This window comes from Rhinolophus sinicus, linkage group LG04 (genome assembly GCF_036562045.2).
Source record: "Rhinolophus sinicus isolate RSC01 linkage group LG04, ASM3656204v1, whole genome shotgun sequence".
Taxonomy (NCBI): Eukaryota; Metazoa; Chordata; class Mammalia; order Chiroptera; family Rhinolophidae; genus Rhinolophus; species Rhinolophus sinicus.
Window position 1 is genome coordinate 170,590,275 of NC_133754.1, and position 21,248 is coordinate 170,611,522.

The window sequence follows — 21,248 nt, forward strand, 5'->3', positions numbered from 1 at the left end:
AAAGCCTGTTGGGTCTCTAATTAGAAATGAGTAAATCAATGTGGGGAAAAATGACAACATTATTGGGTATTGCAATCCATGAAAATAATTGATCTCTCCATTTATTTAGTTTTAAAATTTCTCTCAGCAATATTTTGCAGTTTTCAGTGCCCATATTTGGTTAATTTATTCCTCAGTTTTTATGGTTTACGATGTTATTGTAAATGGATTCTGAAATTTCACTTTTCAATGTTTGGTTGTTAATATGCAGAAATACAATCTTTTTGTATGTTGGCCTTTTATTCTGGGCCTTGCAAAATTCATTTTTACATTAGTTAATATTTGTAGATTTTTTAAAGGATTTTCTATGTATAAAATCACATTTACTGTGAATAAAGAAACTTTTACTTCTTTCTTCCCAATTTCTATGCCTTTCTTTTTTTTTTTTTCCTTCTACTACAGTGGGCAGGGCTTCTATTACTTTTTTGAATAAAAATGAGAACAGATATTTTTGCTTTGTTTCTGATGTTATGTAGAAAGCAGTGTTGACCAAACAGTTGACTAGGTATTCTATCAGCAAAAAGGATTTATTCTAGAAAAAGGACTGCAATTGGTATATGCAGACATGGTGAGCCATGTGCACAAAAGTGCAGCAAGGAAAAGTAGGAAGTTCTTTTACAGGGGGAAGAATATAAGGGGAGGGGATATCATAACCATAGCACTGTTGTAACCTTAGAACTTTCTTCCAGTAGGGCTTTGCAACCAACATAGGGTGTGAGAGCTCCTCCCACAGGCCCTCTGGAGTCCAATCTTGGTTAAGTTCTCTGCTATAAGTTTTGAAAGGACTAATCATAAAAATTTTAGAGGTAGAAGTTACCATCTGTTGCTTGCTTGTTGAGTTTTCATCATAAATGGATGCTGAATTTTGTTAAATGGTTTTTCTGTCTATGGAGATGATCATGGGCATTTTCCCCTTCATTCTTTTAACATGGTGAATTACCTGGATTGATAATCAGATGTTTAAATAAAAATTAGCATTACTGGAATAAATTCCAATTAATCAGGACACATTTCACTTTTTATGTATTGTTGGATTCAATATACAAATTTTTAAAGAATTTTTACACCTATAGTCATCATGGATATTGGCTTATGATTTCCTTTATACTGTCTGGTTTTGGTTTCAGGATAAAACTAATCCAGTATGATGAATTTGAAAATGTTCATTGTCCTCTACTTTCTGAAAGTTTTCAAGTAGGATTAATATTATTTTTTCTTTAATTTGACAGAATGGAAGCAGTGAAGCCATGAAGACCTGGATTGTTCTTTTATGGATGATTTCAAATTATAATTTCTTTGTCATAGGGCTGTGAGCATTCTCTTCTTTAATTAGTTTTGGTAACTTATGTATTTCAAGGATATCTTCCATTTCATCTAAGTTGGCAAATTTTTAAAATAGAATTATTAATTTTCTTATCTTTTTGACTCTAGGACAGTGGTGTCACCTTTTACTCCTGTTAGTAATTTCTGTCTTCTCTTTTCCTTGATCAGTCTATCCAAAGACTTATCAATTATATTGGTCATGTCAACAAACCACCTGTTGTTTTCATTAACTATTCTCTACTGTCTGTGTATGTTCCAGTTCATGGATTGGCAAACACTTCCTGTAAAACACTAGAGTTTTGTGGATCATACATGGTCTCTGTTGCATGGTTTTTATTAACTTTTGTTTTGTCTTATGACCCATTAAAAATGATTTAGTTGGGCCGGCCCGGTGGCTCAGGCGGTTGGAGCTCTGTGCTCCTAATGCCGAAGGCTGCCGGTTCATTCCCACATGGGCCAGTGGGCTCTCAACCATAAGGTTGCCAGTTCAACTCCTCGAGTCCCACAACAGATGGGGGCTCTGCCCCCCGCAACTAAGATTGAACATGGCACCTTGAGCTGAGCTGCCTCCCGGATTGCTCAGTTGGTTGGAGCACGGGCTCTCAAATACAAGGTTGCCAGTTCGATTCCTCGAGTCCCACAAGGGATGGTGGGCAGCGCCCCATGCAAATAAGATTGAACAGGTACCTTGAGCTAAGCTGTCGCTGAGCTCCCAGATGGCTCAGTTGGTTGGAGCGTGGGCTCTCAACCATAAGTTTGCCAGTTCGACTCCCGCAGGGATGCTGGGCTGCACCCCCTGCAACTAACAATGGCAACTGGACCTGGAGCTCAGCTGTGCCCTCCACAACTAAGACTGAAAGGACAACAACTTGAAGCTGAATTAGTTGTGCCCTCCACAACTAAGATTGAAGGGACAACTTGACTTGGAAAAAAAGTCCTGGAAGTACACACTGTTCCCCAATAAAGTCCTGTTCCCCTTCCCCAATAAAATCTTTTAAAAAAAATGATTTAGTTTAAGGGCTATATGGAAAAAAGGCAATTAGCCAGATTTTGCCTGTTCTAATGCACTGATTTGTGTTCTTACATTACTTATAGTCTCTTACTTATTTTGGGTTTCTTCACTCATATCTTTCTATCTTCATAGGTAGAAGCTTAGAAAATTGATTTTAGACATTTCTTCTTTTCAAATAAAACATTTAAAGCTGTAAAATTTTCTTTTGATCTGTTATACCCTAAGAATATCTGAAATAGGGTATATTCAACTGTGAAGTGCCCAACTGTGATAAGAACTTGAGATAAATACGACACGCAAGCAACTGAGTGACCATCGGTATATAAAAACTTTAAACAAACATTAGCATATCAAAGGCAGACATGATTAACATTTTAATCATTTAATTTGCAAACCAAGTTAAGGCATATTTTCAGCATTATTAGTGTAGTTCCATTTGTTTCAACTTTTAACTGTGCCTAAAAACTTTGAAATAGCTAAAAGTTTATGTATAGTGTAATGTTTCAAAGTCCCTGGGAATCAATCATGATTTCTTGTGTAGTCTCTCAAATTCCAGTTGTTTAAAGAGCTTTCTTCTTGTTGAAATCACGCACAGAATTAATGGGTTGATAGTGGGAGTGGTAATTGCTAGAAATATGAATTCTAATGATTGAAGACTCTCTGAAAATATTACTTGGTTTCATATGAGACATAATAGGTAAGCTGGAACTGAAGGAAATTCTAAAAGACAAGAGTTCTACAAATTATTGGTGTGACTGCAACTTACATTATCATATAGTTTCTAATATAACACCATTGAAGGGCAAGGCACGTGATATTATAGTTTCTGATATGTTTGTTTAGAAAATTAATCTCACACATTCACATCCCAGATAAACATTCATTTTCAGAAATGACTAATAAAAGAAGTGCATGACTGCAATTCACTTTAGTTTAAAATCATTATTTGAAAGTTTAAAATTTTTAAATTTAAATTAATAACCATGGTTATTATTCACTATTTTCAATTCTAAACATTAAAATCTAAGAAACATTTTATCTTAAAAAGTTTAGGATCAAGCTCAAAATGATGTATCAGTTTCACCTTCATTCAAGAAAAGGCTTAAAACAATTTTCGATATCAATACACCTCTTTTCATAATTTTACTTGACAATAAACATTTATAACTTATATAAGGTTGGGTTATTGTATTTTTTAAAAGGAAAGCATACCTTGGGTAATGACAGAATTTGTTAAAAAATATATATATATATACATATACATATACATATACATATACATATACATATACATATACATATATATATATATATATAAATAAAATTTGTGGAGCTAAAATGACAGATCAACAAAACAAAGACTTAGTTTTTTTCAAACCAAAAAACAATTAATTTGTAATGTTTAGGATGGTCACAAGGAAATTTACAAGGCAGCAAAACAGATATTCCTAAATCAGTACCTCAAAAACCATAGTATCTCCAACAGCTTCTACATGTAAGAAATTGGAATCTAATAACCCCTTTAAAATGCATGCTTCTTGTGAATTTATTCAATATAACGTAGGGACAGGATACAGAAAACCGTATGATATACAATCAAATTAAATTCAATTCTGCCTGCAGCTGCAGTGACATGGCACCCAGCCATTATGTCCCTAATGGGACAGAATAGCGTGGGGGCTAAAAGGTTGGTCTGAATCCCAACCCTCCACTTCCTAGCGATGTGGCCTTAACTTGTCTCATCTATAAAATAGTGATAAAGCCAGGCTCATACATTTGCTGCAATGATTAAATAAGTACGTGTCAAATGCTTACTAGAATGTCTGTGTGGCAGAAACATCTAATAAAGGAAGCTTTAAAAAAAACTTTAATTCTGATCATCACAAGAGTACAAAGATCCTAAGCAATGCATAACTATGCTTGTTAATACTGCACTGAGTTGAAAACTAACAGGAGTATGAACAGAAATTCCTTGTGCAGAACTACTTTTGTCATGTGTTGAGTATGCCAACACTGTCTACAGCCACTTTTTTGCCCTCTTTCAGTCTTGTGTTATTCGGCATCTTTTTTACCTCTGTATGCTTTACATCAAACAATATTCTTTAAGTCTACCACTGAATTTTGAAGTCTTTAAAAATTCATTGGTTTTATCCTCTCTTCATTCTATACACATCAAGGAAGAGTAGGGGTAAGACTGTATGTAATACTTTTTACATATTGCCTTTGCAGCTACAATTTATCCTTTTACACTTTGTGTTTTAAGATGTGGGGGAATGTTGTCATTTAGTGTGGGGAAAAAAAGGCAGGTGTAAATATTCATATTCACTTCCAACTAACAGATAATTTGGATTTGAATGCCATTCCTACATCGCTTGAAGAATGATTATATATGGTTGTCCCATTGTTCTCCTGAGCATTCAATTTTCTTACGAGTACACATTTAAAATAATTGTCCTTCATAGTGAATAAGTCAATCGTGTGTAACTGAGATTTTTCTAGAACATTTTAAAAATCTTTCACTGTTCAGTGTGAACCAAGATATCCTATGTAGTCGTGGTTTTTTTTGAAACATGATTTTTTCAAACTTACTTCTTAGTATGAATTTCCTAGTGCTTAATAGTTCTGGAGCTATTATTGAAGGCTTCCCATGTTTAGTAAATTCATATAATTTCTAGCCTATATAAATTCTATGATAAATTCTAAAATTCTAAATTTTGATCACTGTATTAAAGTTTTCTCATTCAATTGAAAGGGGTTTTTTTCTGTTCAATATGCTTTCTTTGATGAACAATGAGAGTAGGTTTCTTGCTGAAAGATTTTCTACATTCACTGCATTCATAGGGTTTCTCTCCAGTATGTATTCTATGATGCACAGTGAGGTGTGACTTCTTGCTAAAGGCTTTTCCACACTCAGTGCATTCATATGGTTTCATCCCAGTATGGATTCTCTGATGCACAATGAGTTGTGATTTTTTGATAAAAGCTTTCCTGCATGCACTGCATTCATAGGGTTTCTCCCCAGTATGAATTCTCTGATGTTCAATGAACTGTGACTGCCAGATGAAGGCTTTCCCACATTCATTACATCTATAGGGTTTCTCTCCTGTATGAATTCTCTGATGTACAGTGAGCTGCGATGGCCAGATGAAGGCTTTCCCACATTCACTGCATTCATAAGTTTTCTCCCCAGTATGACCTCTTTGATGTACACTAAGTATTGACTTTTTGATGAAAGCTTTCCCACATTCATTGCATTCATAGGGTTTCTCCCCTGTGTGAATCCTCTGATGAATAATGAGGTTTGACTTCTGGATGAATGCTTTCCCACATTCACAACATTCATAGGGTTTCTCTCCTGTATGAGTTTTCTGATGTACAGTGAGTTGTGATTTCTGAATAAAGGCTTTTTCACATTCATTGCATTTATATGGTTTCTCCCCAGTATGAATTCTCCGATGTACAATGAGTCCTGACTTTCCACTGAAGGCTTTTCCACACTGAATACACTTATATGATTTCTCACTGGTTACAATTTTTGGTTGTGCAAAGAGGTGTGACTTCTGCATGAAGGCTCTGATGTGTTCATTGGATGTTATGTTCAGATGAAATACTTTCCCCAGTGTATTACAGTTCAGATGAAATACTTTCCCCAGTGTTTCCTTAGTCAGTGATTCATTGTTAACACATGCAACTTGATTCAAAAACTTGTCTTGGTTCTCCTGGTTATTTATCATACCTCTAAGTTTCCAGTCTTCAAAAATCGAGTATACTATCATGTTATGGAGTATCACTTCTTCAGAAATGCTCTTCTGTGGAGTTAATTCTTTCGTTTTGGGTCTAATCTCAAAGTCTGAAAGAAAGCCCAAGCATAAATGATGTTACTTTGCTCTTGAGCTTTTATGACTAGAAAACAAAACCCAAATAAAGTTCTTTATTTTAATGGAAATAGAGAGAAATCTGATAAGTATGGTCTGATTTGAAATTTAAGAATATGATCTTAAAACCCATAGACTAAAGAAGAAACAGACATAAAAAGAAGTGAGCAGGGGAAAATGGAAAAAGAAGAGTTGATGAGCTGAGTATCATGGTCCCATATGATTCCCCACACTTTGTCTGACCCCCCTCACTCCACCACAAGGCTCTGTGAAGAGCAAAGGCAGACCAAAAAAATAACTACAGGAAAGACAGAGGAAGAACGCTAGCAAAAAAAAAGCTGAGAGTAAGTTAAAGTGACCAGCAGAAAAATTAAATCTACACTAAATATAAAACTACTGTATAAGTAACCAGGCAGATTAAAGCACAACTGCAGGAAAGGCATTTCAAAGTACATGCATCTTAAAGGGTCAGATGACATAAGAAGGCTTGCTTGGAATGGGTCTGGCTCCATTTAAATGGGGCAATGCTGAGTTAGAAGAACAGACCACTTCAAAGGAAGAAAAAAGGCAAAAAAAGAAGGAAGACTTCTGGTAATTGGGTGGCGGTGATGGGGAAAAGAAGAAAAAGAGGGAAATTTAGGGCCCCAGAAATAAAGAGAAGAACCAGGAAACTCAAAACTCCTCCCAAATCACAAAAAGGAAGAAAGGAAGGAAGGGAAGACAGATGCTGTTCAAGTACCTGGACTTTGCTATATTAACAGAAAAGAACTCCATAAAGTTAGAATCTTATAAATACACCATTATACGATAAAATCGAACAGAAAAAAGGAAAGTTCATAGGGAACTATTACAGAAAATCAGGAAATGAATTTATATAGAAATCAACAGAGGACATTGTCCCCTACAAAAACAAAAACAAAAAAAATTACCCAGGAGGGGTGGCCAAATGGCTCAGTTGGTTAAAGTGCGAGCTCTCAAAGACAAGGTTGCAGGTTCAATTCCAGCAAGGGATGCTGGGCTGTGCCCCCTGCAACTAAAGACTGAAAATGGAGACTGGACTTGAAGATGAGCTGCGCCCTCCACAACTAGATTGAAGGATTGAAGGACAATGACTTGAAGCTGATGGGCCCTGGAGAAACACACTGTCCCCAATATTCCCCAATAAAATTAAAAAAACAAAACAAAACAAAAAACTAGCCAGGAAGCAGAAGAAAATTTTGTCTGAACTCCAAACAGAATTAAATACACTGAAACAAGCATTTAAAGATATGGAAAACCACCAGGAAACACAACTTTTGAAAAATTTAACATAGAAAGGGGGGGAGGGAATGAAAATGAACTGATTAAACTCAAGGGGAAAAAAGTGAAAGATTAAATTACAAGATGCAGGTGTGGGGAATAACACTCAAACGAAAATTTAATTAGCAGCATTGAAGAACAGTAGGAAAACAACCAAGATAATAAACAATCAAGTAAAAATGGTCACAGAGAAAGTAGTGGAAAAGGAAAATAGGCAAATAAGGAATAATATTTGTATTACCAGAGTCTTGAATATTTTTTAAAAACAAAAGATTATAACTCTAAGACATTTCACACTGAAAAGGTGAGGAAAACAGAAGGCAATTAGAAAGAATATGAATATCACTCAGTAAGTAACTTTGAAAGAGAGCATATCTAAGAATGCATGGATGTGTAAGGAGAGGAATATAAGCCTATTTTGGGAGAATGAATGCTGAGGATGTTAGCCAACAAGAAGCTAATTAAGAAATGTCTTAAATGATGTGGACATATATTAAGATCCAGAGTACAGGTAAGGTTACCTCTTTCTCTACATTCAATCAAAGAAAAAAGGTCACCTAGGTGTTTGACACATGGCAATGTCATTTAGATATTTAACAATCCCATTGCAATCAACTGTCTTCAGCTACTTCTAAATATCTATGGACTTAAAGAATGATTTCCTAAAACATATTTCAAAGATAGACATCTTACTAATCAATACGAATCTTACTTCCCTCCCTCCCCTATGCCAGGTTCTCACTTACCTGGATAGGCCCAACTTGAGATTTTGCTCTCCTCCAACCATGGTCCTCCTTGCTTCAACAAGAAGATTTTATCTGACTTCAGAGACTGGTATCCTGTTTATGGGAAATGATGCAGAACTTGGGCATTCGTGGACAACCAACCAAGCTAGAACTCAGGCCCACTGCATTATGTACCAGAATGGCTAAAGTTAAAAACACCGACATTATGAAAGCTGGATGGAACTCATACATTGCTAGTAGAATCTCTTTGGAAAACTGTCTGGCAGTATCTATTAAAGCTAAATACACATATGCCTTATGACCCAGAAATTCCACTCTTATGTGTATACCCAACAGAAATGAAATCTTTACTTCCACCAGAAGTGGAACATGTAGAAGAATGTTCATCACAGCTTATTCATATTAGCCCAAACATGAAACAACCCAAATAACCATAAATAGTAGCATGGATAAATTGATGAATTACTGTACAGTTATTAAATGGAATACAATGCAATAATAAGGATCAAACTACTGTCACATGTAAAAACATGGTTGAATTTCACAGATATTATGTTAAATAAAAGATGCCAGACAACAAAAATTTACATACTGTGTGATTCCACTTACATGAAATTCAAGACCAGACAAAATTAATGGTGACAGAAGCCACCAGTTTTTATCTCTAAAGGAGGTAAATGGCAAGGGGTTCAAAGGAGACTGCCTGGGTGCTGGAAATGTTCCATAGCTTGATGTGGGTAATGGGTAAGAAGTGTATACATATGAAAAACACATTAAGCTGTATACTTAAGATTTGAACAGTTTACTAGACACATTATAACTCAATTTATAAAAACTAAGAACTCGGGCCTAGCCCATTGTCTTTAGTCTCCAAAGAATAAGAAAGATGCAGTATCCCTTGTCTTTTCATCCAAGTTCACTGGAGAGGTAGAAGCACAGTATTTGGTACTCAAAATTAATATTCTTTTGACACTTACAGCTTGAAATGAAGCTCATTAAGCATTTTGACAATGAACAGCTTTTAGCAAACAAGAAAGGAAAGGCTGTCACTTGGGTACTATAGTAGGTTTAATAAACGTCCATAAATTCTTTGACACTCTTCCCTTCAAGAGATAGAGTTTAATTCTCCTCCCCGTGAGCATGGGCTAGACTTAGTAACTCATTTTTACTAAACACAAGAAGGCAAAAGTGACAGTGGGAGATTTTGGAGACTTGGTCATAAAAGGCACTGAGACTTCCTCCTTGCTCCCAGATCACTCTGTCTGGGGAACGAACCCACACAGTGAGGAACTGAGATCACCTGCCACTGAACAGCAAGGACTGAGGACTCCTTGTCAGTGGCCATGTGAGTGAGTCATCTTGGAAATGGATCCTACACTCCCAATCAGGCTTTCAGATGGCTAAAGCCCCTGCCCACATCTTACAACAACCACATGGGAGACCACAAGCCAGAACCATCTAGCTACGGCTTTCCAAATTCCTGACCTACAGAAATTGTTAGTAAGAAATGTTTGTTTTAAGCCACTAAATTTTGGAATAATTATTATGCAGCAATAGGTAACTAACACCAGTACTTTCTGAGGGAAGATGTCCTTACCCACTGAAACGAGGTTGCTATAGTTCTCTAGCATCACATCCCTGTACAGGTCTCTTTGAGCAGAGTCCAGCTGCTGCCACTCCTCCTGGGTAAAGTCCACAGTCACATCCTTGAATGACACAAACCCCTGTAACAGGACATTCTTGTTCAAGCTAAAGTGAAATGCACTGGGTGGTGTATAAATAAGGTATGAGAAAGTACTGCTGTTTCAATCACGTAGAGTTCATCATAATAAATTAAAGAAGATGTTACTATCAGGCCAATTTTGATTTCCACTATGTGAGAGGAGCAAAACTCCTATTATAAAAACTTTGGATTGAGAATCATCCATCCTATCTTTCCATCAATAAGCATTTATTAAGCACCTACGTGGCCAGCATTATTTGGTGATCAGAATACAAATATGAATAAAACACAGGAGATTTACAGACTAGTAGATGGAGGCAAACAAGTAAATATATAAATGCTGTGACGTGTTAAATGGGTAATGATAGAAATAGGAAAGAGTAATTCTATTTTGGGACATTGAGTTGGACTTTGTAGAAGATGCAAATGAATAATGGAAAATGTAAACGTAAGATCAAAAAAAGTAAAGATAAAAAAATTGTATTGAAAAATAAAAAATGAATAGTGTATTCTCTGGTACGATGTAGAGAAAGGAGAAAGATCATTCCAGATTGAGGGAGGAGTAAGGAAAACGGCATGCAGACATGATAAAGAACATGGTAAATTCAAGAACTGTGAGTACCTCAATGCAATGCTCTCAAACACCATTTATTCATATATCACATTCAAGATTTTACCATATCTGCATATCACCGGTATTATTACTGACTTAATAGTTTTAACTCAGCTTTTTTACTTAAATAAATGTATTTTGAAAGGAAACCACTAAAGAGAAATGAAGGTAACAACAAAAATCTGTAAAGCAAGTACCTACTGGGGAAATGTCATGTATGGGATTTGCTTGAAAATGATCCCGAGAACAAATAAAGCATGAGAGAAGAGATGTGAGATTGGTAAAATAATGATATTTTACATGAGGACATTCATATATAAGAATGTTAAGGGGTTCATTATACTGGTCTCTAAGTTTTTATGTATGTTTGAATTTTTCCACTAAAAAACTTTCAAAAACTAAATATAACAGAAACTGTTTTTAAAATTTAAATAAAAACCAATAAAATGTAAGCAACATTTAATCTAATCAATTTATTTTTTTAAATGTGTTCCTATAAATAATGAGAATAGAATAATTTATGATCAGTTAGTAATAAAGTACTACTGAGCTCATTGTTGCTACTTTTCAAACAATTACTACGTTCTACCTCAGTAAGAGAATTCTAGTTTTAAATTTGATGTTAATCAAATCCAACCAAGATGTCTCTGAAAGACAGTGTATAAGAAAAGGAGAGGAATCAATGAAGAGGCCTTGGTTTATCGTTTAAGGAACTAGCATCCCACTAAAGTCCAGAAGATAAGAGCAGGTTTGGGTGGAGGGGAGAGGTGGAATTAAGAATTCTATTTGTCTAAACAATAAAAGACAAACGATTTTATTTAAAATGGGCAAATAACTTGAATAGGCATTTCTCAAAAAAAGTTATGCAAATGAAAATAAATGCATGACAAGATGCTCAACCTCATTTGTCATTCGAGAAATATAAATCAAAACCACACTGAGATACCACTTTCCATCTCATAGGATGATTACAATCAACAAAATGGAAAATATAAGTGTTAGCAAGGATGTAGAGAAATTGGCATCCGCACACATAGCTAGTGGGAATTTAAAAGGGTGCAGCGAAAATACTCGAAGTTCCTACAAAAGTAAAACATATAACCCAACAATTCCACTCCTAGGTATATACCCAAAATATTTGAAAACACACATTCACATACTTGTATGCCAACTTTCACAGCCTAAAGGTAGAAACAACCCAAATGTCCATCAGCAGATGAATGGATGAACAAATGTGGTACATCCACATAATGGAATATTATTCAGCCATAAAAAGGAATGAAGTTCTGATACATACTAGAGCATAAACCTTAAAAACATGCTAAGTGAAATAAGTTATCGCTTCTCGGACTTTTGGCTAAGATCAAGTGTAGTCTAAGTGAAATAAGTTAGACATGAAAGGACAAATATTGTATGATCCCACTTATCTGTAATATCTAAATAGGCAAATTCATAAAGTTAGAAATTAGTTTTGAGGTTACCACAGGCTGTGTGTGGGTGGGAGGAAAGAATGGGGAGTTGTTGCTCAACAGGTACAGTTTCTGTTTGGGTTGATGAAAAAGTTTGGAAATACATAGTGGTGATGGGTACACAAATTGTGAGTACAATTAATTGTACACTTAAAAATGGCAAATTTTATGTTATATATATTTTACCATGCAAAAAAATTCTAGTTGTCCAAGTTAAGTTCAAGATATTTATTACAATAAATATCCAAGTGGCAGTAATAAGTAGGCAATTGGACTTCAGTGGGATGATGACTGCTCAGAACAAAAACCAAGAAACATGGAATTGAAGCTGAAAAAAGAGAAAAGTAAGAAGCAGGGAGAGGTGTGTGGACAGTGAAAAAATGGAGGGTCGGTGGGTCAGAGGTCTGAATGGAACTGAAGAACTGCTGGAATCAAGGTACTAAAGTACATGAGCTAGAAACAGAAATAATGGCCAGACAGTTAAATACTTGGACATGGTACAGTTATAGGCAATTATAAATCTAGAATACGACTATGGGAGTGGTGGCTGAGATGGGGTAGACGAAAATGATCTCTGGAAATGAGGAGGTACACTGATACCATGGTACGGTGATCTTCATTTATAATGAAAAATATGTACTTGGTCTTAGTCCTGGATCCTGGTTCCTAGCATAGAATTCCTAGCTAAAACCCTAGGAATTTCCTCTGGTGAAAGAGATAAAGGTGTCTTTTGCTATGTTAATGAGGCAACTTTTGGAAAACCCTAAGAATGGGGGTTGGTTGCCAAGGGAACCAACCATGAATAGAGAGATGGAACTTTCGGTCCCATTCCCTGATTTCCAGGAACAGGAGTGGGGCTATAGGGTGAATCAATCACCAAAGGCCAATAACTTAATCAATCACTCCTATGCAATGAAGCCTTACAGAAAGACCCAAGAGGAGGGAGCTCAGAGAGCTTCCAGTTGGTGAACCAGAACGATACCGAATGCTACACACCAGGAGCACATAAGCTCCTTTGTTCTATACCTCACCCTATATATCTCTTCAACTAGCTGTTGAATTGTATCTTTTAATATCGTTTGTAATAAACTGGTAATCTAGCAAATAAAATGATTTCCCGAGTCCTGTGAGCCGCTCCAGCAAATTAATCAAACCAAAGGAGGGGGCCATAGGAACCTCTGATTAATAGTCAGTCAGAAGCACAGGTTATAACCTGCCCTTGCGATTGGCTTCTGAAGTATATGTGTATGTGTGCGTGTGTGTGTGTGTGTGTGTGTGTGTGTGTGTGTGTGTGAATCTTGTGGGATGGAGGGATTTTTGTTTTTTTTGTTTTTTTTCAACTAAAATTTATTGGGGTGACAATTGTTAGTAAAATTACACAGATTTCAGGTGTACAGTTCTGTATTACATCATCTCTAAATCACATTGTGTGTTCACTACCCAGAGACAGTTCGGGATGGAGCTCTTAACCTGTAGGATCTGACACTATCTCCAGGTATGTAGTGTCAAATTGAGCTGAATTGTAGAACACCCAGCTGGTGTTGAAGGATTGCTTGATGGTATGGTGAAAAAAAAACCGACACATTGGAATTGAGCGTAGAATTACAGGTACATAACACAATAGTCCCCAAACTTTGAAATTCCAACTGTGATACTATAATATAATAAGAAATATATATTTTGGTCTTCATCCCTGGCTCAGAGTTCCTAAACTTCTGTAATTTCCTAAGTAATAAAGAAGCTAGGAGTTTCTTGTCTTCTAATATTTGGTCTTTGACTGGTTTCTGACACAGAGCTCCTAAAATCCTTGGAATTTCCTGGGTGTTAGGAGTCTCTTTTGTTCTAATGAGGTGACTCTTGGTGCGAAATTTTTCAGTTAAAAACAAAATCATGCACACCAGTAATATGTACCTTAAAAAAAAAAAAAATTATGTATAAGTTGAAATTCTCATCTTTTCATCCCATACCTCAGTGGATCACCTTCCACATCTAAGGAATGTATGCGCCCCACTGTGAAGACGACTATACTGAAGCTGTATGCCACATACTGGGTGTAACCAATAGAACATTATACGTAAAAATTTAAAAATATAGACCTGCAAATAAAAACATTTAAAACTGTGTGGCCATCACAACCACTAAGACACTGGCTAGCAGTACTTAGCTGAGTGATAAACCAATAAAAATGAGCAAGTTGACTTGGTCTCCAGTATTTACCAAGCATGCTCACTTGTACACTCTATGAGGCTCTCAACCTGTTGTATTTTAAAGGAAAAATACCTAATTGCATTATTTGTTGGTTAAAAACTCTGCAAATTAAAATTGATACTATTATTGCCATTAATGACATGAATCTCCTCAACAAATTTCAAAAACTCCCAAGGTTGAGAAATGCTGCTCCAAAAATTATAGATTTTACTTATAGATAGATCAAGGCAGACTGTTTGACAGCTGTGTACTTGAACTTCATGACTTTATTGCCTAGAAATTGAATTCTGCCTTGTTATTATGCCCTATATTTATTTTGAGATAGTTTAAGAAACAGCTATGGAATTTATCATGTGTTGGTAATTGTAAGAACACTGCCTACTACATCATACATATACAGACCCATCAAGAGAATAACTTCAAACCTAAATGCCAAAAAATCTTGACTTCCCTCAAGGAATTTTCACATTTAATTTATAATACAAACCACATAATTGCAGATTATATGCTCCACTTTAATTGACTCTGAAAGATTCTATAACTTGTATGACTATGTTCCAAGTTTCCTTGGTCTGGATCTTCCCCTGATCTCTATTTACATTTGTTTTCATTTAATTGAATTAATTCTTTTAAAATGCCTCAAATACAGTGGAAAACAAAATGGGGTAAAAACAGCTCACTTACCTGAGACTTAGTCATTTTCGGTTGCTCTTCAGAAGGGGCATATATCTGTAAAGACAGAGCTTGGATGAGTAGGGAGGGGATTAAAAAAAAAGATGGCCTTGAGAGTCTGGGTCTGCCCTGCAATTCCCAGAATCACGAGCCTAGAAATTCCTTTGATCAACTACATAAAAGGCTACGCTGGACACTGCTCCTATCAAAGGCTCCTTTCAGAGAGACCCCAAAGGATTATGCTGTGATTAACATCAACCTATTTCCTTACAGTTCTGAAAAGATCTGAACATGATATGTTTTTCCTTTGAGAATGTGAATGTTTACATTCCATTATATGTTTACATTTTTTTCTTCCTTCAACATCTATTTATGATAAAAACTCTTAACAAAGTGGGTATTAAGAAATGTACCTCAACATAATGGCGATATAAGACAAACCCACAGCTAACATCATACTTAACCGTGAAAAGCTAAAACCTTTTCCTTTAAGATCAGTAACAAGACCAAGATGTCCACTCTTGCCACTTTTATTCAACATAGTATTGGAAGTCTTAGCCACAGCAATTCAGCAAGAAAGAGAAATAAAAGGCATTCAAATTGAAAAGGAAAAAGTAAAACTGTCACTATATGCAGATGACATACAATATGTAAAAAACCCTAAAGACTTCACCAAAAACCTGTTAGACTTAATAAATGAATTCAGTAAAGTCACAGGATACAAAATTAATATACAGACTTCAGTTGCATTTCTATACACTAATAACGAGCTATCAGAAAAAGAAATTAAGAAAACAATCCTATTCATAACTGCATCAAAAAGAATAAAATACCTAGCAATAAACTTAAACAAGGAGGTGAAAAACCTGTACTCTGAAAACTATAAGACACTGATGAAAGAAACTGAAGTGGACACAAATAAATGAAAAGATATACCATGCTCAGGGACTGGAAGAACTAATATTATGAAAAGGTCGATACTATCCAAAGTAATCTACAAATTCAATGCAATCCCCATCAAAACACCAATGGCATTTTTCACAGAACTATAAGAAAGACTCCTAAAATGTTTATGGAACCACAAAAGACCCCAAATAGCCAATGCAATCTTGAGAAAGAAGAACAAAGCTGGAGGTATGACATTCCCTGATTTCAAACTATACTACAAAGCTAAAGTAATCAAAACAGTGGTACTGACACAATAACAGACACAGAGATCAATGGAATGGAATAGAGAGCCCAGAAATAAGCCTATGCATGCATATATTGTCAAGTAATCTATGAATCTATGACAAAGAAGGCAAGAACATGCAACGGGGTGTAAACAACCTCTTCAATAAACAGTGTTGTGAAAACTGGACAGATACATTCAAAAGAATGAAACTGCACCACTCTCTTATACCATATACAAAAATATACTCAAAATGGATTAAAGCCTTGCATGTAAGACCTGAAACCATAAAACTCCTAGAAGAAAACATAGGCAGTACGCTCTCTGACATCATCAGTCTTAGCAATATTTCTTTTGGTCGTCTCTTCAGGCAAGGCAACAAAAGCAAAAAGAAACAAATGGAATTACATCAAACTAAAAAGTATTTGCACAAAGAAGGAAACCATCCACAAAATAAAAAGGCAATTTACTGAATGGGAGAAGATATCTGTAAATCATATATTCAATAAGGAGTTAATATCTGAAATATATAAAGAACTTACATAAGTTAATATCAAAAAACAAACAACCCAATTGAAAAATGGGCAGAAGAATTGAATAGACATTTTTCCAAAGGAAACATACAGATGGCCAACAGGCACATGAAAAGATGCTCAACATCACTAACCATCAAAGAAATGCAAATCAAAACCACAATGAAATATCGCCTCATACCTGTTAGAATGGCTATTATCAAAAAGACAAAAAATAATGATTGTTGGCAAGGATGTGGAGAAAAGGGAACCTATATACACTGTTAAGGAATGTAAAATTGTGCAGCCACTATGAAAAACAATACGGAGATTCCTCAAAAAATTAAAAATATAACTACTATATAACCCAGCAATTCCACTTCTAGGCATTTATCCATTGATAACTAGAACATTAATTCAAAGAGATATATGCACCCCTATGTTCACTTCAACATTATTTACAATAGCCAAGATATGGAAGCAACCTAAGCGTCCACAGATACATGAATGGATAAAGAAGATATGGCATATATATGTACATACATATGTGAGTGTATATATATATATATATATATATATATATATATATATATATATATATAATGAAATATTACTCAGCCATTAAGAATGAAATCTTGCCATTTGCAAAAACATGGATGGACCTAGAGGATACTATGCTAAGTGAAATAAGTCAGAGAAAAACAAATACCATAAGATTTCACTTACAGATGGCCATATGTGGAATCTAAAACAAACAAACAAACAAAAAACTAACAACCAAAACAGAACTGACTCATAGAAACAGGAAACAAATTGGTGGTTACCACAGAGGAGAGGGTTTGGGAGGGGTAGGAGAAACTGGTGGAGAGGATTAAGAAGTACAAATTTCCAGTTATAAAATAAATAAATCATGGGGATATAATGTACAGCATAGGGAACAGTCAATAATATGAATAACTTCATATGGTGACTGATTGTGGGAATAACTTCATAATGTATATAACTATCGAATCACTATGATATAAACCAGAAACTAATAAGATATTGTATGTCAATTATACACCAACAAAATACTTTATCCTCCTTGACCTGACAAATCTATTATTAGATATTTATTCAAAAAAATAAGCATGGATATACACAAAGATATATCTGCAAGGATATTCATCATGATCCTCCTTTATCACCAAAATATAGAAATCACCTAAATGTTCCAACAGTAGGGGTTGGTTAAATCAATTATCAAAAGGATAGGATATTACAGTCATTAAAAACATCTTAGAAAAGTATTTACAAACTTGGAAACATGTTCTCGTTGTATTACCAAGCAAGAAAAAATAGGTGGTAGGATTACAAGTAATTTCTACTGAGTTGCATTTAGCATTTTCAGTTTCCAATTTTTCTAGAATTAACTTATGTTATTTTTTTAAATAAAAAAAGATGATGGTTATCTTTTAAGCAGCTAATGTCCTACTGAGCTCTTAACCTAAGCTCATATCAAGGAAGCTTTAAAGGGCACAAGTCATGAGGCAATTTGGCTGAAAGGAAATAAACAGGAGTTCAATACGCTGTAACAGTCACTCTCATCCTCAAAGTTATAGGATCAGTTCAAATGTCACCTCTAGGAAGCTTTTCCAGATGCCTCCTTGATAGAATCAGCCATTCCTTCCTCTGACTTTTCCAGAGTGTCCAACACTCTGATGCAGGGTTTTCCTGATACAGGTTTAAGACAAGGGATAATGCATCCTGAACTAAGACCAGGGCAGTAGGAATAGGGAGGACAAACTGGAGAGACGTCAGGGAGGCAAAATCATCAGGATCAGAGGACTGACTGGATATGGGGAGAAAACTAGATGTCTCCAGGATTTTCACTATGGACATCCGGATGAAGAGTGATGCCACTCATAATGATGTCGTATACAGAACAAGCAGGTAAAGTACGGAGAAGGAAGATGATAAACTCTATTTTATTACGCTAAGATTGAGGTGTCCGAGAGCGAACCTCACAGAGATAGTGGGAGACAGATGACTACTGTGAACCTGGAGCTTGTTAGAAATGTCTGAGCTGGTGCTACTGATTGTCAAGTCACGACTTTAAAGGTGGAAGCGGATACAATGAGGGTGATTGAAATTGTCCAAAGACAACGCATAGATTGAGGGACAGGGAGAAGACAGAGGAGCTCTGAGAAAGGGTTTCTGAAGAGAGACTTAAGCTTGAAGAGAGACTTAGCTTGTAGCTAGTAGCCGAGAAAATAAACTGCCTGAAGTCTGTTCACCAGATAGATCCAAGGATGGAAACTGAACGTCTAGGGCAAGGATGAGAACTCTTCCCCTACCCTCACATCCTTACAGGCATAAACCCACACAAGAACACTCAGCACAGTGATATGTGTGGAGTGCAGCCTGAATGTAAACTGCAGTAAGTCAGGGCTGGAGCCCCAACCATTGATCACGAGACGCCTGGTTCCCACGCTATCACACAGGCTCCTTTGCCCATGACAGCCCCTACTCACTGACCCAAAATAACCCTCACGACGGACACGCCCCTTCAGGCCCCCAGCCACTGATTTCTATGTGACCCCCAACCCGTGTCCCTGAGAGACGCTGAATTACTCACAGACACGCCCACTCACTAGACCCACAAATGTTCAATCAGTTGCTTACCCTCCTCAGAGTCCACTACCAGCAACACCACTAAATCCCGAGCTCCGCAGGGCGGCAATCCCTATCTTGGGCAGGTCCTCCTAATTACTAACCACAACAGGACCGGAAATTACGGACCGCTACAAACGCTCAATCTCTGATCATACAACACGCCGTTACTGCCAATACCGCAGCCAGTGACTGAAACCTTCTTTTCTAAAACCGGACCCCTCAACTTCCGGCCTCTTCTCCAGGGCCCTCAGGTGAGGGCTACGACTGGCCCCCCACCACTTGCAGGGCTGCGGGACATCCCAAGTTACGGCGGAAGTTGGCGCAGCCCGGCAGCCCTCTATCGCGATACTTTACGGGTTGTTACTCGGCCCGAGCAGAGGATTAACATGGCCGCGTCCATTGAGCAGACTGTGTGACAGAAAGGGTGGCGCCATATTTCGATTAGGTGTTGGCGCCGTACAGCAAAGAATTCTGAAGAGCAAAGGAGGTGAGAACTGGAATATGGTAGCCACAGAAAAGGTGTGCCGGAACAATGCGGGAGCAACGACGTTAACTAGGAAAGAATTCCAGGCATCTGAAGATGGAATCCGGAAACCAGTTCAGCTAAGATGTGTAGAAAATGAATAAACAGTGGAAGGTGCAAAGATGGGGATGTGGAGTTGGGAAGTAGGGGAAGCCACTCCTGTTATTAAGCAAATGAGGAGAATGAGTCTCAGAGAGCCTAAGTGGGTTTATCTATATCACATTGCCTCACTTTCTCAATCTGAGGTTTAGTAGTAATAGTAAATGTTTATCGAGCACTTATTTTTATTTTATGTTTTAATTGACATGGAGAAATCAAGATGGAGCAGTATTCTCCCTGGGAGATAGCTCTGGGAGAGTGTAAGTCAGAATGCCTTTAATTTGGTGAACTCCAGCTAATCATTCTGGAAAATAAAATTCAGATGCTCTCTCCTGGAAATGCTTTCCCTGACTGGGATGGGAAAACTCTGTCCCTGCTAAAGACACATCAAATAGCAGCAGAGGGCAAGTGTTTGGGGATAAATTCTGAAGGATAATTCAGAACCTCTAGATTCTCCTCTCAGCCCGATCTTGAACTTGCTCCTGAACCAACCACTTTCCCTCCGTTCTCTCCTTTGTAGAGAAAGGATGTGAAATACTCATTTGGATATTTTAATGTTTGCTGACATAAAGAAAACAGTTTCAACATCAATGTCAGTGAAAAGCACTTTAGAATCCACACAGTATTTTATAATAAATACCATTAGTGTTAAATTCATTGAACAAGGAGTTCATTAAACTAAGACACTTCAAGTGCCTTGGCAGTTCATAAGAAAACCAACACCTAAGCCTGTAAATGCCTCAAGGTTAAGGAATAAAAACCTATGGACAACCAATCACAAACAGCCAAGACTTTCCCAAATAAGACAACGGTTTAAGCTATAGCTGATCCAATACTTTCCTTGCTTTGCTTCTGGGTATTCTCTATAAGTCTTGCCCCTAGCTCCTGTCAGCAGAGGACTTCTAACTACTTCCCATTTGGTGCTGCCCAATTCAAATCAATTTTTACTCAAACTCTTAAAACTTTCAATATGCCCGTTTATCTTTTAACATTGCTACAGAATATCTAGCTCTAACTAATGCCTTTTGACACTATGCATTAATTCTCAGGGTTCACTCAGCTCTTTAAAGCCAGATACAGTGGACTTCATGCTTCTGGAATATAGTCCCCAACCATACGCCAGGAAAATTACTATTCATGTTTCAAAGCTGGGCAAATAGTGCTCCATCCTGACTTTTATACCTCAACATCCTCTTCCCTCTAGTTTTCTCCCAGAACTCCCAGCCATCTGTTCCATTTAATAGGCACAGTTTCATAAGCCTTCCTTTATCACAGCTATTGTTGCTTGAGACTGGGATTTCCGGGGTTT

At 36.6% G+C, this 21,248-nt stretch overlaps 2 protein-coding genes across 6 annotated transcripts in view; both read right to left on the bottom strand.

Moving 5' to 3' along the window:
* LOC141571171 (KRAB domain-containing protein 4-like) overlaps positions 1–19,640 on the bottom strand; it is a 35,214-nt gene extending 15,574 nt beyond the window's left edge. For 3 of the 5 annotated variants that reach the window (XR_012495897.1, XR_012495898.1, XR_012495896.1), the window contains exons 1-5: positions 19,327–19,640; positions 14,992–15,036; positions 9,892–10,018; positions 8,295–8,387; positions 857–979 (exon numbers count right to left, since the gene is read on the bottom strand). Coding sequence is in view for 2 of the 5 variants with exons in the window: in XM_074330849.1 (XP_074186950.1) it covers positions 963–979; positions 8,295–8,387; positions 9,892–10,018; positions 14,992–15,006 (252 nt within the window). In the remaining 3 variants the exon portion in view is untranslated. Of the gene's footprint in view, positions 1–8; positions 980–8,294; positions 8,388–9,891; positions 10,019–14,991; positions 15,037–19,326 lie in introns of those variants that run through there. The other 2 variants (XM_074330849.1, XM_074330847.1) reach the window with 2 other exon arrangements.
* Positions 1–21,248, bottom strand: part of ZFP37 (ZFP37 zinc finger protein) — a 57,778-nt gene that overhangs the window by 19,035 nt on the left and 17,495 nt on the right. Inside the window, 1 exon segment of the mRNA XM_074330850.1 lies at positions 5,199–5,847. Within this exon segment, the coding sequence (XP_074186951.1) occupies positions 5,199–5,847 (649 nt within the window).